Here is a 16,747-nt window from a genome sequence, read left to right on the forward strand (position 1 = left end):
GTGTGTGTGTGTGAGAGTACAGGTCCAAAAAGGATGACGGAGGACATAGTGGGGATTGTATTATGTGGAAAACTGAGAAATGTTATGCATGTACAAACTATTGTATTTATTGTCAAATGTAAAACATTAATCCCCCAATAAAAAAAAATGACTCTGGGGTGTGGATGGGGGTGTTCAGCTTGGATCATGATGGCAGAGGACCTAGAGGGGGTTGAACTGTTATGTGAAAAACTGAGAAATGTTATACATGTACCAATTACTGTATTTTACAGATGACTGTAAACCATTAATTCCCCCAATAAAGAAAAGAAAATCAAGACAGACCCTTAGGGGCTGGGGAGACATCATAGTGGTTATGCAAAGACTTTCATGCCTGAGGCTATGAGGTCCCAGGTTGAATCGCCAGTATCACCATAAATCAGAGCTGAGCTGAGCACTGCTCTGGTCTTTTACTGTCTTTTTTTTGTCTCCAGAGTTTATCACTGTGTGGGGCTCAGTGCCTGCCACTATGACTCCACTGTTCCTGTGGCCATTTTTTTTTTTTTTGATAGGACAAAGTAATTGAGAGGGGAGGGTAAGATAGGGAAAAAGATAAGACACCTGAAGATCTGCTTCACTGCTTGTGAGGCGACCCCCCCCACCCCTGCAGGTGGTGAGCCGGCGGCTTTATACTATGTGCATTTAAGCCAATGTGCCACCAGCCAGACCCTTTTTTATTTCTCTATCATTAAAATTAAGTAGGGGGCTAGGTGGTAGTGCAGCAGGTTAAGCATAAATGGCACAAAGCGCAAGGATCAGTGTAAGGATCCTAGTTCCTCACCTGCAAGGTCACTTCACAGTTTGTGAAAAAGGTCTGCAGTTGTCTTTCTCTCCCCGTCTTCCCCTCCTCTCTCAATTTCTTTCTGTCCTATCCAACAACAGCAGCAATGGCAACAATAAGGGCAACAAAATGGGAAAAATGGCCTCCAGGAGCAGTGCATTTGTAGTGCAGGCACTGAGCCCCAGCGATAACCCTAGAGGCAAATAAACAAATTTATTAAAATAAATCTAATTCTTGGACTGGAAGCTGGCCAACCCTGTCCCAGGAGTGGGTACCTCACTCTACTGTTTTATATCATGTCTGTGCCCATGTTCTCTCCTGAGCACATTCCGTGATAATCCCAGGTTCACTCTGGGCCAGAGGGTGAAGGCTGCCTGAGGCCAGTGGAAGCCAGCTGACTTTCAGCTGGCATAGGTGAGGTTGTCCTCAATGTAACTTGCCAGGTAGTGTGGTATGAGGGAAGTATTGATAACAGTGGCCTTTCAATTGGTGGGGTGTGGAGGCCAGGCTGAAAGCTGACTCTGTTACCTATTTGGAAGACCTGCCTACATGTTTTATAAAGTCAGACCAAGTGGCTCTCTCTTCAGTGGCCTGTGGCTGTGTTGAGGCCGTCACAGGCCTCCTCTTTGTGGACTGTGATGTACTGATTAGATGCAGCTGCACACCCTCAGCCCTTGCCTGTTTCTCTATCCACGCTGCCTGCTGATAGCCCTCTAGCCTTGTTGGCGTTCCCTCAGCCCAGAGACTAGGCAAGTTCTTTCCTGCACATTGGAGGCACTTTTCTCAGCCCTCTGTTCGTAGAACTGAAGCTGCTCCCAGGATATGAACAAAGGGGAAAATTCCACAAGGGCCACTGACTGTTCCCTGCTTACAACCTTAGGGGACTCAACCAACATACTGGTGGGCCTCGACACCCATGCTGTGTGGCTCTTGAGCTGTGGTCGAGTGGCTGAGGCCTTTAGAGAGGAATGGGGTAGATGGCTCTGGGGGTGTGAATTTCCAAGCCCAGTCTCACCTCAATGTGGTGACTGACTCTGTACTCCAATGTCTTTCAAGTTCTGTGCCTGCAAGTGAGAACTGATGATGGGGCCAGGCAGGACTCAACAGTGACTGGCATACCTGGAGGCTAATATCCAGAGGCCAGTTATGGGCTTTTTATGCTTTAGTAACTACCTGGAAATTGAGACTACCTCTCTCTGCAGCCTAAAAAATCATCAGCAACCATGTGTGGGGCCAGATGACGGTGTATCCCACACAACACACACATCACCATGCACAAAGACCCAGGTTCAAGCCCCCAGTCCCCACCTGCAGGGAAGAAGCCTTATGAGTGGTGGGGCACTGCTGCAGGTATCTTTCTATCATAAGAGAGAGAAAGGGGCTGTCAGAAATGGTGACATCATCACACATCAAGTTCCAGCAAGACACCAAGCCTCAGTATTAACTCTGGTGGTGAGCCACCCTGTGTGATGATAGCACTGCTCTAAGCACCTTACTTGGATGGCATTACTTCATTCTCACAGCCCAGTGAGGAGGGCTGCATCACTCCACATTATACACAAAGGCATTTTTAGGCTACTTGCTCAGGGTCATACAGTGAGTAAATGAAGTTCTGTCCCCTGCCCACTGCTGCAGCCCGGTGGGCAGGCACCAGGGGAACCATGCACCTCTCTGGCCCCAATGGCCTGTGTTGCTCATGACCCATTTTCACTCCCACAATAAATCTTTTAAGTGCCAGAGGCCTGGGGTCAGGGTGTTTGTGTGGTCTGGGCCCTATCATATCCACTGTGACAAAGGCTGGTTGTCTGTGAGTACCAAGAGTCCACAGTCCAGTTGCTCTCATAAAGCTGTGAGAAGCATGTTTTTCTTCCACCCCCAACGCCCACACTTGGCCCTCGGATCTACCTTAGAATGCCTGTACACTAATTCCAGAGATCTGGGTGCTATGCGAGGTAGTCAGGCTGGACTCTCCCTCCAAAGGAGCAGCTTCACGGCCTGACCCGTGGCATATTTCTGTTGGCAAGTTACTCCCCATTCAGAGCCAAACCTTTAAAGGACTTACATCCAGCCAACTGAACAGGAAAGTACTTTCTGCCCCCATATAGCATGGGGCACAGGATGAGCCCATACTGCCCATGGTTCCCCACTGGGCTCAAGAGTTCCCAGTCCCTGATCTCAGGTGTGTGTGTGGGGTAGATTACAGGAGGCATACGAGGAGACCTAGGCCACAAGCACCTGTCCTCCAATACCAAGACTGGTTCCCCTAAGGTTCAGGCTGTGGAGTGAGGTACCCAGCAGTCCTGTAAGTCCAGCAAAGATAGCTCTACATATTTCTGCCCCAGGGTAGTAGCTTCTCAACCTGGGTAAAGGAGGATTTCCCTTCCTGCACTATTGAGAGCCTCAGGGAACCAGAATCTGGCTACTCCACCTCAGTTTTACAGCCCCAAGCAATTCCCTGAAAGCTAACCAAGAAGTATGGTGGGCAAGGCCATAGGCTTCCAGGCAGTGCTGTCTACTCAGTGCTGGTCCTGCAGGATCTTCCCCACAGGTCACAGAGAAGGTCCAAATAGAGCCTACACCCCAGCACCCAACTCCCCCCAAGTCTGATGCTAGGACTCTTGGGGGTGTGTGTGTGAGGGCTGACATTGTCACCACAGTTGGTTCACCCACCTGAGTCTGCTGCCCTATCCCCTTGCCAGTGCACTCAAATGAAGTCTTTACCACTTTTTTGAGAAAGCCGGGCCCTCACAGTACATCCATGGATGGGCTCACAAAGGTACAGCAGGCTGTGACAGGATCTGGTTTATTCTGCCTTGGGAGGGTGGTCCTGAGAGTGGCAAATGCCACCCTGTCCTAGGTGGAGGGAGGGCCCGAGGGCCAGTTAAGGCCAGTGGCAGGAGAAGCAGGGGGCACGTGGCCCCTGGAATGCAGTGAGGCCAGGCTGAGGCCCAGAGGCAGCTGTGGTAGGCTGGGGCAGGGAGCCCTGCTGACAAGGGTGGAAGGCACCGGGCTGGGACCGGGCTATGACTATAGGGCCGTAGACCCAGGCCACAGGGTCATATGAACACACAACATGAAACACAGGCACACAGCTCATGAATAAGCACATGGACAAGTGGCCACAGATTCATAGGTCAGAGGAGATACCTAGCCTAGCCTCAGTTAACACATGGACACAACGGTGGTGACATACAGACCACAGGACACAGCACTATAGGACACATGGACTCAGAGGCTATAGGGGCATGCCCAGGCCACAAGTGCAAGGGCTAGGATTAGAGAGCCTTTTGGCACAACTGCACTGGAATTGTGAGAAGAGGACGGAGGCCTATGCAAGCCCTCCGGGTTCAGTCTGTCTTCCATACTTTGTTGAGCAGCTTTACCACTTCATCGTAGATGATGAACACAATGGCGACATCCAGGCAGACCCGGCCCAGGCGGGGAATAGTACCCTTGTAGAATCTAGGGGTGCAGGGTGGAGAGGACACAAGAGATGAGGAATATGAAAGACATTGCTCCTGGGAAGGGAGGGAGGATCCAAAGGTGAGACCTCCCTGGCAGATGGGTTGGAGAGCAAGAGGTAAGGACAGGAAAGCCTAGGGTGGGAACAACAGCCCTTCTACTCCCCACTCACGCCTTGAGCCCTTCATTCCTCAGAATCTGTAAGCCACAGTCCAATGTATTACGGTATTTGTGTGCCTCCAGGCCCTGCAGGACAACAGCATGCCACAATGCTCAGTGGCTACCCTCAGCCCCAAGTTGCTCCCATCCATCCCACTTTCAGAAACCATCCCCACCTGCATCCGAGTCTTGATCACGTCCAGAGGGGTGTTCCCGAAGACACTGGCTGCACCTGCAATAGCTCCGAACACTCCAGTGATCAGTGGGTTCATGGGCTTCTGGGGGTTATCTCCTGGATACAGGTGGGGGTTAGGGTTACATGGAGATAGAAAGGTAAAGGGACTCTGAGGGGCTGGGGGAGCCTAGATTAGGATCTATAAAAATGGGGGGCTTTTACAGGATGGGGTCTTAGAACCTGCAGACTTACCCTGGTACCAGTTGCGCAGGGAGGTCATTACATAGAATCGGATAGCTTGGTTGGATCCCTGCTTCAGCACAGTAGCTGTGAGGCCTTGGTATGTCCCCTTCAGACCTGGGCAGGCAGGCCTGGGGGTCACATTGGTGCCTCCCAAGCCTCAGTCATGGACTAGGGAAAGTCATACACTTGAGCACCAAGGCAGGAACAGAAAGTTTAGGCCAGAAGAGGTAGGCCAAGTGACTTACCTTGTTCTCGAACAATCTCCCTGACCCCATGGAAAAACCCTCTGTACTTGGGGTTAGGGGAAGTCTGGTCATGAATGAACTTCACCTGGGAGAAAGGGAAGCGGATCCAAAGATCACTAAGGTCAGGTGCAGGCTGCAAGTGTGGGTGTAGATAGCATAATCATTATGCAGAGACTCTCATGCCTGAGCTTCCAAAATCCCAGGTTCAATCCCCACACCATTATAAACCAGAGCTGAGCAGTGCTCTGGTGAAATAATAATAATAACGATAGTAGTAATAATAATGACCATAATCAAATAATGAAGACTGCATGTGCATTTCTTCACCTGGAAACAGGTCTAGCCACCCAAAGTACTGTAGACCTTATGAAAGAATCTTTAAGTTTACTATTTCCTACAGTTTAGGCAGTAGTCCTGCTTTATCTCTTCTGTTTATAAGTGTTTTTCAGGGGCTGGGTGGTGGCACCAGATTGAATGCACATGCTCATTTTACTATGGCCAAGGACCTGGGTTTGAGCCCCTAGTCAACACCTGCAGGAGGAAGCAGGACAACAGGTGTCTCTTTCTCTCTTCCTATCTCCTCCTACCCTCTCTACTTCTGGCTATCTCTAGCCAATAAATAAAAGATAATTTTTTTAAAAAGTTAACTAAAAAAGTAAAGTGTTTTTTAAAATCACCTTGCTTAACATCTTACCACTACATTTCACAGAGTGCTCTCCAGGCAGTCCCCGCTGCAGCCTTGCCTCCCCTTCTCCCAGCTAGAACCCTCCCCACCTTGATGGTCTCCATGGGACACACAACCACCACTGCCTCGGCCACGCCGGCGCCCAGGCCGCACAGCAGTCCGCGAGTGCTCTCCAGCCGACCCTGGGAATCCCGCATGTAGTTGCTGAGGAACTCGAAGGTGCCGAACCTGTGGGCAGGCGGCAGTGGTATAAGCAAGGTGCTGTCCCTACCCAGGACTTTCTCCCGGGTCACTTCAGTCCAGTTCGTCTCACCTGACAGCCGCCTTGGGAATAGAGCCGTAGAGGAGGGAGCTGAGACCTCGATACAAGCCCAGGACGCCATGGCTGCTGACCGTCTGGCGCACACAGTCTCCTGCGGGGTGGGGGGGAAGAGTCAGCGCCCCCAGGGCCCCGCCCCACTCCCTGCAGCTCCCGCCCACCACCCCGCCTCAGGGACCGCCCTCCTCTCCCTCGCTGGCCGCCCCAGACTCACCTATGCCCCGGTACCTCGGCGGGTGCGCTCGTTCGTCCAGCTGGAGCTGCGTCTTCACGTACTCAGTGGGAAAGGTGATGCAGATTTCGATGCCGCCCGCCAGGCCGCCTGCAGGAAGCCGGAGCCGTGCTGAGACCCGAACTCCCGTCCCGCCCCTCCCCCCGCCCCGCACTTTGCCTTGCGCCTGTGCGGAGGGGAGAGTCAGCCAGATCCCCACAGGGGCCCCACGTTGCACAAACCCCGGTGTCCACCAGACCTGGGCCGCGCCCCCGCCACACCCGGAAGTGAGAGGCGGGGCCTAGCAGCCCCGGGGGGGTATTCTCCCTGGAAGCAAGCGCGGTAGGGCGCGTGGGCTGGGGGTCGCGCTCCACAGCACCCACCTGCCAGGATTGCCTTGCCGGGGTGTGTCAGTTTGGCCTTCCCAGACGAGGGCGCGGCGGCCGCCAGTGTGCGAGGCGCGGCCATGGCGGGCGGGCAGGCGGGGCTCTCGGCGATGACCATGGGTCCGAACACTGGTCTCGGGTCCGAGCCTCCTGCGCCGCGCCGCGCCGCGCCGTGCAGTCCGCAGCCAGTTATGGTCCGGGAGGCGGGGCGGCCGCGTCAGCTCCCAGCTCCACCCCGCGTGGTCCGAGCCGGGCCCCGCCTCCGGCCCGCCTCGAGCCGGCCGGGAAACTGAGGCCAGGGCGGGGCGTGTCAAGCGGGTGTGGGCGGGTCCGGCAGTCCGGCCAATGGTCGGTGTGGGTCCGCGAAGGCCCTGAAGGGGAGGGGGGCTGCACTGCCGGGTTGGGGGGCGCTGCGTCGGGGCTGGACCCCCGGAGGTGGTGTGGGCAAAGGGGCAGGCGCGTCCATCGGTTAAGTGGGGTTTGCTCACCTGGTGGGTCACCACTCCCCTAGGGGATTTAGCGCTCAGTGCAATGTGCATGGGGCAAGACCTCAAATACAGTGGCACTCCCCCTTCTGGGCCGACGCAGGTCCCCCACCCCCAAAGTGGTGCCCAAGGATCTTTTGTCCCCTCCTTTTCAAACCAGCACTAAGCAGGGAAGCTTTGCCTTGATAAACCGACTTTTATTATTCATGATAGGTAGGAGGCTCTGAGCCAGGTTATAAGTAAGGTCTGCTCAGCTGTCTACAAAGCGGCCAAGAGGGGGCAGCTCAGCCAGTGTGGACAGGGCAGCCTCCGCCAAGCACCAGGCATCACCACAGACAACAGCTCCTGAGGCAGGCCGGCAGCTGGAGCTGTCCTGGTGCAAGCAGTGGCTCCCCCTAGCCTCCCCAGGCCTTGGGGCCAGAGGCAGCCATCATCAGCATTACCAGCAAAAAAATTTCCACCACCCGCCAGGGTGTTCTCTGCATCCGGGGGGAGGCAAATAATTCAGTGTGTGTGTGTAAGGGGAGGTGGGTGATGCTGCTGCGTCCACTATGAGCTGAAGCCATATGCGGGAGGCGGGGTGAGAGCAGGAGTGGCTGTGTATCCATAGGGGAAGTTGGCAGGGGCTGGGCCTGCAGCAGGGCTTGCTGTCAGCATCAGCTGCTGGCCTGTGAGGGAGAAAGCCAGGGTAAAAGAACTCCCGATGTACCCTGCCCCCACACCCTAAGGAGCAGGGTCAAACACCACCCTGAGGCTACCGCAACCCTTAGCAGAAGCCTGGAAGCAGGGTTGTGGGAACTGCTATTGTGTGGTGCTTAGCAGCAGGCCAGTCACACTAGAGGGCAAACTATTCCCAAAATGAGACACTTACTCAGCTCAACTGACTGGATCTCATTCATGCCCATCAAAATCTAAATAAAAGACCAGATTGGCATTAATGGTGGGTGGGCACAGTGACCCAGAGAAGAGCACATTTAATGGGAAGCTTCAGCCAGGCTCACTCACACCCTTAGGCCTGTTAGCCTCGCAAGGTACTCCAGGAGTCAACAGCCTCTCTGTTCACTGACACAACCCATTCATCTTCTCAACAACCTGGCCATTCAGGCAGGCTCTTAAATGCAATGCCAGCAAGAGTCCTGTTGTTTGAAGGCCTGGCACCTGGCAAACAGAAGCAGCCTGCAGCTGGGCAGCAAGGCAGGGGCACTCTCACCAGAAAGCAGGTGCTCTCAGAACAGGGAGCAGTGTGGCTGTATACCAACATACCTGAGTACTAAGCTCCACACCCATCAGCTATGTGGTCTTCCTGTTCCCTGCCTTGTCCATTCCCACCCTGATCTGAATCCCAACCAGGAAAGGGTGGTATGAATCCCCTCTCCCTCTTTAGGGAACAAGAGACTAGAACTTATGGGGGGACAACCTACCAAACAGAAGAGGAGCAGGCTCCACCACATGCTCTCCTTGCTGGCGCAGGCTCTCTGAGGCATCTAGTCTGTCCACCTGCAACGAAGTCAAAGTATGTGGTCATCCACCTCACAGGTCAAGTGTGATCTGAGCCCTGGGGTGAGCCAGGAGCTGAGAAGCAAGCACACAGCCTCCAGAAGAGGTAAGAGCTCTTGACCAGCATGCAGGGCAGATACTGTGCCCACAGTAACCATTACTGCATCCCACAGGTGCAACCTAGTGGGCCAGGCGGTGGCACACCTGGTTAAGTGCTCACATTATAGTTCACAAGGACCTGGGTTTAAGCCCCTGATCTTCACCTGCAGGGGGAAAAGCTTCACAATGGTAAATCAGGGCTGCTGGTGTCTCTGCCTCTTTCCCTCTCTCTCCCCCTCTCAATTTCTGCCTCTATCCAATATTAAATAAAAATATTTAAATTATATAAACCTTCTGTAACCAGATGGAGAAGGGGCACCCAGAGGGTCCCTGGTGAATCCTAGCCACTGTTCCAGTCTGTTGTTTTCTAAGTGGGCTCTTGTCCCATGTCCAGTGACTGCAGGCTGTAAATGTGTCATGGCTCAGTGGGCTAAACTGTCCTCTGGACAGAAGTACACTGCTAAGTAATGTAGTGCTTTCTGCTTTTAGTCAGTTTAAGCTGATCAATCCTCCACATACTTAACATATGGGACATTCCACCTAGCGTGGAGGACATGCTACCTAGGAGGTGGAGACTATGATAGATATCTGAAAATAGGCATCCTCCTTGTTCTTTCTCAAAGTTTCACCAGGTACTGCCCTGTACAGTGCCCATAGATTGGTACAGACTCAGACAGGTAACACAGAGACAGTAACCATGGGGACTGCAGTGCAAACAGCACTAGTGGGGCCAACAGCAACTGAGTGTCTAGAACTCTCAAATAAGCACTCAGGTAAAAGAAGAAAGAATCATCTGCCCTGAAGGATCTGGGAGAGATGGGGCCAGATGGTGGAATCCTGGCACAGACAACCCAGTAACCAGCCTGTGTGCTCCCCCTTCCCACCTTCCTCATGGTCCATTTCTTCTTTCAGTTAGCCAACACCCAGGGTGAGGATCCTTACTTACTAGAAAAGAGGACCTGGGGAGAGAGGTGGTGTCTCCAAGTAGGCCCTCAAGATTGCCAGATGAATCAAGAGGTCTTGCACCCAATTCTCCATGTTTAGGCACTGTTTCCTCACAGCATGATGTCAGGTAAAAGTCTGCCTCTACCCCACCAATGACCAAGAAAAGCCCTCTCCAAGCCCTTCCTCTCCCACCTTGACAGTGAGCACGAAGGGCAAGTGGAGGTTTCTGTGAATCCTGGATCAAGGTACAGGGCCCTTCCAGTAGGAAGGCAGCTAGGTGAGCTGTGCGGCTACAGTGCTGACCAAAGTGACAATGCCTATCAGAACTGTCAATTACCAGAGAAGGAATGTGTTCTCTCAAGTCCTTGAGGATCCAGGGAGGGGTTAGGAATGGGGGTCCAACCTCTCCAGCAATAAGGATTTGAGTAAATCCAGTTCCTCTTATGTTAACAGGTGGATCACACTTCCAGGAAGAGATTAAAGTCACATTCATCCTTCATGAGGGGCTCAAAAAACAGGCCGCTTTCAGGTTCATAACTTAGGAATGAGAAGAGCAAATGATTGTAGGCAGAGTGATTTGCATAGATAAGTTCCACATAGCACAAACATCTCCTATAGAGACTTATGGCTGAGGAACCAGAGACCTTTGTAAAGTCAACAAACCTGTATTCTCTGGGCACCTCAGGCCACAAAGGCTAGGGCTGTCTCCTTGCCTTCTAGAGAGTCTGAGGTCTCACACTGAGAATGCACTCTAGTTGGCCCTGCTCTCCTACAGCAGAGTAATTGCCTTGAGAGGCTCATGGGATGGCTCTGTGAGCAGCAGGGAAAGTAAGTTCTTATAGTCCAAAACTGGCAACTGGAACCTACCCAGTAGTTTCTTTCCAAACTTCTACACTGACTCTAGGAGACCCCTTCCTTTCCATCCCATCGCTGAAAGAAACCTCAGGCTGGTGACTTTCTGGCATCAGTAGAGCTCCATTTGGCTTGAAGTTCATGTAAACAACTGGATAGATAGGTACTGATGAATGGTGGCTTTTTCACAGCATTACAAACAAATCAGACCAGATGATACAGCAGCTAAAGCTAAGTTCCAGGCTGCAACACACCAGGAAAGTTTTAAAGCCAGACAATGTTGCCTTGTTAAGTAGTTCATATATCTTCGAGGAAAATCAGAGAGAGGCACCAGGGACAAGTGACATCCAGAGTGGTTGGCAGAGCAAGAGGTATAATCACTGTACTGAGCAAGAGGTATAATCACTGGGCCAGGGAGATGTAGATCTGAGTCTTGCCTTCACCTGTGAGCTTCAGACCTGAACTTTGGTGCATCTGCAGCTGTAGAGAATGACTGTTTTATCAACATGTGAAAAGAAATGTGTTAACATTCCTCCTAGTTGCTCAGTAAAAGGGGGCTTATCACAACATGCTCACCAGCAGCTGCACCTAAGACTTTCTGATAAGTGTGCTGAAAGGAAGATGGCCCACAGGTTGGCACTTGAATGCTATTGCTTAAGTCCTGGGCTACTACTGAGCACACTGTTTGTTGCCCCTAGGCAGTCTGCTCAGGTTGCTAGGCAACTGCTAGCTCTACCCAGCTGAGGACTCTCTATAGGAGGCTGATGATAGACAAAAAGTATTCAAATGTGAAGGCAAGAGGCTACTTCAGAAAGCAGCCAGGGCTGGTTGAGAAATCCAGGTTGGACAATCTCCATGGGCCCAACATAAGGCCTCTGGGCCTGGCAGGAGATACAGATTATGCCACAGAGCCATAATATGGCCAGAGAGCCACAGGAGAGACAGTACTTACTTTGCTAAGGTACTCCCTCATCACTTGGATGAAGTAGGGCATGGCCAGGTCAACCAGGTTGTGTCTCCAGGCCAGCTCTAGCACCACGTCTGGTGGAAGCAGGTCATAGCAGGTGAAGAGAGATGCTGCAAAGCACTCTCTCTTGCCCTCCTCCAAGAACCACTGCAGTAGCTTCTCAGCTAGATCCGCATCCCGTGACTCTGCAGCGTGCAGCATGGCATCCTGCAACCAAGTCAGATGCAAAGTTGGACTCATACTTGCTCATGCTATCTGAGGAAACTTTCTGAGTCAGCAGGTGGGGGAATAGTGTCAGGCTCCTTGAAGGTTCCCCTTTGTCTGCAGAGGAGTCCCTGTGTCTTGGCATCTCTCTGATAGGATGGAATAACCCCAGAAGGGCTGGAAAGAAGCAATGGTCCTGCAGCTGGTTCTGGAAGACCTGCTCAGCTTCCCAGAGGGAGGTGCAGCTACCAGTCTAGGCACCCTGGAAGGTAGAAACTCCAGCTGCAGAGTCCAGAAGGTATGAGAAACTGAGTATGCAAGACTGCTTTGGGAGTGGGCACTGAAGGGAGATGGTAATGGTTCTAGTATTTGCCTTTTGCAAAGGCCAGAGATACCATGATGGGTGAACAGTACAAAGAAACAGGGATTTACCATTTTGTTCCTGACAGGAAAAATTCTAAATACATTCCCAATCATTACTTTTATTTTTTTAATTTTATTTATTTATTCCCTTTTGTTGCCCTTGTTTTATTGTTGTAGTTATTATTGTTATTGCTGTTGTCATTGTTGAATAGGACAGAGAGAAATGGAGAGAGGAGGGGAAGATAGGGAAGGGCAGAGAAAGATAGATACCTGCAGACCTGCTTCACTGCTTGTGAATCGACTTCCCTGCAGGTGGGAAGCCAGGGGCTTGAACCGGGATCCTTATGCTGGTCCTTGCGCTTTGTGTCACATATGCTTAACCCACTGTGCTATCACCCAACTCTTATTTATTTATTTATTTATTCTTAATTATTTTTTTTAATTTATTGGATAGAGACAGGTAGAAATCGAGAGGAAAGGGGGTGATAGAAAGGAAGAGAGACAGAGAGATACCTGTACCCCTGCTTCACCACTTGTGAAGCTTTCTCCCTGCAGGTGGAGACTAGGGGCTTGAACCTGGGTCCTTGTGCATTTTAATATTAGTGCTTAACCAGGTGCACTACTGCCTGGCCTCCCAATCACTGCTTTCAGTCATCATCTGTCCTTGTGGCCAACACCACCCACATCAATTAGAGGTCACTCTGGCTCAGCATTCCTCAGCAGTACCACTCAAATTACTGCCCCTCTGCTCAGCTGGCTTTCCAGAGAGCTTACATAGCACCAGTGGCCTTCCCGAGTGCTCATCATGCTTGTACATTGTATAGCTACAGTCTGGAAAGTGCATCTCTTGTTGCTTCATCATAGTCCCAGAGGGCCTATATGGCTACTCACTCCTGGGAGGTAGAACAACAGACTGGCTACTCTCGAGATATCAATCCAGGAGAGTTCCTCACTGCTCATTGTGGTTCTACTGACATGTGGTTTGAGCCTGTGTATTTTGAGCTCTCTAGTATAAACCTGGTCTTCACCAACTGGATCTAGTACTACACACCCACATGTGACAACCAATTAATTACTCCTTGGTTATAAAAGTTGCCTCAGCTAGAAACAGATAGAAACCACTGTTCTGGAGAGCAGACTACCATTTTAAAAAAGTTTTTAATTCTTTTTTTAAAATTTTTAATATTTATTTATTTTACCTTTTCTTGCCCTTTTTTATTACTGTTGTGTAGTTATTATTGTTGTTATTTATGTCGTTGTCAGATAGGACAGAGAGAAATGGAGAGAGGAGGGGAAGGCAGAGAGGGGAGAGAAAGATAGACACCTGCAGACCTGCTTCACTGCCTGTGAAGCGACTCCCCTGCAGGTAGGGAGCCGGGGGCTCGAACTGGGATCCTTAACGCTGGTCCTTGCACTTTGCGCCACGTGCACTTAACCCGCTGCGCTACTGCCCGACTCCCAAAAGTCTTTAATTCTTTTTAAAATTATTTATTTTATTATTGGATCGAGACAGAGAGACATTGAGAGTGGAGAGGGAGACAGAGAAGAAGAGAAACAGAGATACCTACAGCCCTGCGTCACCACTTGTGAAGCTTTCCCCTGCAGGTAGGGACCAGGGGATTGAACCTGGGTCCCTTTGCATTATAATGTGAGCACTTCACCAGGTGTGTCAGTGCCTGGCCCCCAGACTACCACTTTTTACCAGTGACAGTCTGGATACTCTTTTGGACACTTCTGAATACTCTTTCTGGTACATGTTGCTGGTGGGATCACTAACTGGAGGAGGATGGGTACTCCTCCCACTGGTGAGGGCCTGTGCCTTTAATTTCCTGGCGTGCACACCAGGACAAGGCAGCTGTGACTCTGGGATATAGCTTCCTTCACTTGTGCCTGAGTCTTGCTGCCACCTCCAGTCCTGAGTACTTTGAGATATGGTCCTAGAGCTTTTGTGGCCTTTTCTCCCAACTCCCACTTCATAAGTCATCAGAATCTTAGGAAGGACCATGAACAATGTTAGTAAGAGCTAGGAGATGTCATTACTACCTCCAGTCAGGAGGTGGCAATTTGTGGTGCAAAATGACATGAATGTGATGTCAAGAAAGCCTGGTCTTAGCCCACATGCCATGAGAAGATGTCAGTTACAATGGCAGAAGGGTGGGGGCACTCCCCATGCATTCTGGAAAAGTACTCAGGAATTGGAGGAGTAACACCCTCAGGTCATGCTCATGGCTTGCAGAGAGGGTGCTGGGGTCTGTCTCCAATTGGCTCAAGGGCACAGCACGTTGCAACATGGGTCCTCCTGTGCCACTGCACTTTGCCCCACTGGTAAATGGGAATGATGGCAATGCTTCAATGCCTCAGGGACTGGGATCTCTCTAGACAGCCCAGGGCAGCAGATGCTCAGCACTGTGTGCAGACCTGAGGATGGTGCTGAGCTCAATGGCAGAAACGAGCACTTTGAATGTGATTTTTTTTTTCTGCCAGGCTTCCACTGGGACTTTATGCCTGTAAAACTTCAATATTTCTAGTAGACACTTTTCTTTTTCTTCTTTCCAGATAGCAGATAAGAGAGAAGAAACATCACAGCAATGCTTCACTGCTCACAGAACTTTCCCTCTGTAGGATGCTCCCATGTGATGGCTAAATATGTGCTCTACCAGGTTAGCTAACTCCTGGCCCTTGAATGCTACTTAGGATCCTTTTTCCTAAATTCCTCATCTTGGTAGGAAGTAAAGCTGATGCCAACAGAATGCTGCCACACTCTGTTTAGGTGGCATATTTACAAATAACTGCTGGAAAAACAAATAACTCCATGAGAACAAATCTTTTTTGATTTAAATATTTTTTTAAAATTTATTTTCCCTTTTGTTGCCCTTTTTTTTTCTATTGTTGTTATTATTGATGTCATCACTGTTAGATAAGACAGAGAGCAAATGGAGAGAGGAGGGGGAGAGAAAGATAAGACACCTGCAGACCTGCCTCACTGCCTGTGAAGCTGCTCCCCCCACTTCAGGTGGGGAGCCAGAGGCTTGAACTGGGATCCTTACGCCAGTCCTTGTGCTTTGTGCCATATGCGCTTAACCCACTGCGCTACCATCTGACTCCTGGATTAAAATAATTTTTAAAGGGCTCTAAGTTAATGTTAGAAAATGGTTCTACATGCTGCTCCCAATTGTCACCTGCATTCTAAAAATGTTCTCCTCTATCTTCACCCTCCCTCTCCTAGATGACCATTGCCCCATCCAAGGCATCAGGGAACACACTGATGGTGGGATGCTGAATCAGCCCTGCTGCTCTGCAAAGCAACACTCACCTTGTAGAGATGGTCCTTCTTACAGAGTTCCACGCTCTGGGCCCACCGGTTATTACTCTTGTACAGGTAAGCAGCAATGCGCCTGAACTCAATCAGTTGATGCTTCTCCAACCGCTGAGCCAGGGCAATGTTGTCAAAGTTGTCATATGCGTCAATAGATGCCCTCAACCCCTAGGAAGACAGAGCCTTTCTGTGAGCAAGGGCCACAATGGAGCACACATCCAGGGGAATACTGGTGTTTGCTATCACCACACCGCAGAAAGGAAGTCCCTGGGGCTAGGGAGACTATATACTGGTTATGAAAATAACCTTTTGGGGCTGGGCGGTAGTGCAGCGGGTTAAGTGCACATGGCACAAAGCGCAAGGACCTGCATAAGGATCCCGGTTCTAGTCCCCTGGCTCCCCACCTGCAGGGGCGTCACTTCACAATCAATGAAGCAGGTCTGCAGGTGTCTTTCTCTCCCCCTCTGTCTTCCCTTCCTCTCTCGATATCTCTCTGTCTTATCCAACAATAAGGATAGCATCACAATAATAGCAACAATGATAAACAACAAAATGGAAAAAATGGCCTCCAGTAGTGCAGGCACTGAGGCCCAGCAATAACCCTGGAGGCAAAAAAAAAAAAAAAAAAAAGAACCTTTTTTTCCTGAGGCTCTGAGCTCTTAGGTTCTATCTGCAGCACCAGCCAAAGCTGAGCAGTGCACTGGTGAAAAAATTAAAACAAACAAAAAAACCAAGGAAAGTAAGTTCTAGCACCCACCTACCAATGCTGTTCCATGGGGCCCAAAACTCTGATGTGGACAACATCAGTGTATTAAGAGCGTGCAGAGGGTGCTGGTCCTGCTCACCTAAGGCATGGGAGCTGTTACTACCTTGACAGGACTCCATTCCTACACCCACCTGATAGTCCTCCTCTTCTATCAGCAGATGGTTGAGTGCTTCATTCACACTCTTGTTGTTGTGACTCTGGACTGACCGAAGGTAAGGCTTTATGAGGGGCAACTGGCCTGCCTGACAAATTGAAAGAACAGTAGGGCACTCAGGAAGTTGTTATATGACACTGCTGTTTCAGTGTGTACCGCTCAGCTCCAGATCTCCTCTTAGATGCCTGCAATACTCACACAAAATGGGCTGCCGGGGTTACTTAGTAGATGCTAATTTCATTTATGGACATTCTGGCTGGGACGCAAATTATATTGAAACCTAGAACAGTTTAATACATTTAATATTCAAACTGGCTGACAATCAATTTGATAGATGGTTTGTTTAGGTACTTCCATTCAAATGACCTTGGCACAACATACCCTTCCTGGGGTT

At 50.6% G+C, this 16,747-nt stretch overlaps 2 protein-coding genes across 6 annotated transcripts in view; both read right to left on the reverse strand.

Annotated features, from left to right (window-relative positions):
- Window positions 1-3,607: 3,607 nt before the first annotated feature.
- Window positions 3,608-6,945, reverse strand: SLC25A1 (solute carrier family 25 member 1). Its single transcript, XM_007520775.3, has 9 exons — window positions 6,703-6,945; window positions 6,323-6,430; window positions 6,103-6,202; window positions 5,879-6,017; window positions 5,105-5,189; window positions 4,869-4,973; window positions 4,618-4,733; window positions 4,455-4,528; window positions 3,608-4,282 (listed from the first exon to the last, which is right to left on the reverse strand). Exons 1-9 carry the CDS (start codon window positions 6,821-6,823, stop codon window positions 4,168-4,170), a joined length of 963 nt encoding a protein of 320 aa, XP_007520837.2. The 5' UTR covers window positions 6,824-6,945; the 3' UTR covers window positions 3,608-4,167.
- Window positions 6,946-7,366: 421 nt separating this feature from the next.
- Window positions 7,367-16,747, reverse strand: part of CLTCL1 (clathrin heavy chain like 1) — a 134,988-nt gene continuing 125,607 nt past the window's right edge. For 2 of the 5 annotated variants that reach the window (XM_060195272.1, XM_060195261.1), the window contains 5 exons: window positions 16,331-16,441; window positions 15,431-15,601; window positions 11,536-11,757; window positions 8,612-8,687; window positions 7,367-7,858 (listed from right to left, as the gene is read on the reverse strand). In XM_060195272.1, coding sequence (XP_060051255.1) covers window positions 7,740-7,858; window positions 8,612-8,687; window positions 11,536-11,757; window positions 15,431-15,601; window positions 16,331-16,441 — 699 coding nt within the window. In that variant the 3' untranslated portion in view covers window positions 7,367-7,739. Of the gene's footprint in view, window positions 7,859-8,061; window positions 8,102-8,611; window positions 8,688-11,535; window positions 11,758-15,430; window positions 15,602-16,330; window positions 16,442-16,747 lie in introns of all 5 variants that reach the window. The other 3 variants (XM_007520776.2, XM_060195289.1, XM_060195280.1) reach the window with 3 other exon arrangements.

The sequence above is a fragment of the Erinaceus europaeus genome, chromosome 1 (assembly GCF_950295315.1).
Source record: "Erinaceus europaeus chromosome 1, mEriEur2.1, whole genome shotgun sequence".
Lineage (NCBI taxonomy): Eukaryota > Metazoa > Chordata > Mammalia > Eulipotyphla > Erinaceidae > Erinaceus > Erinaceus europaeus.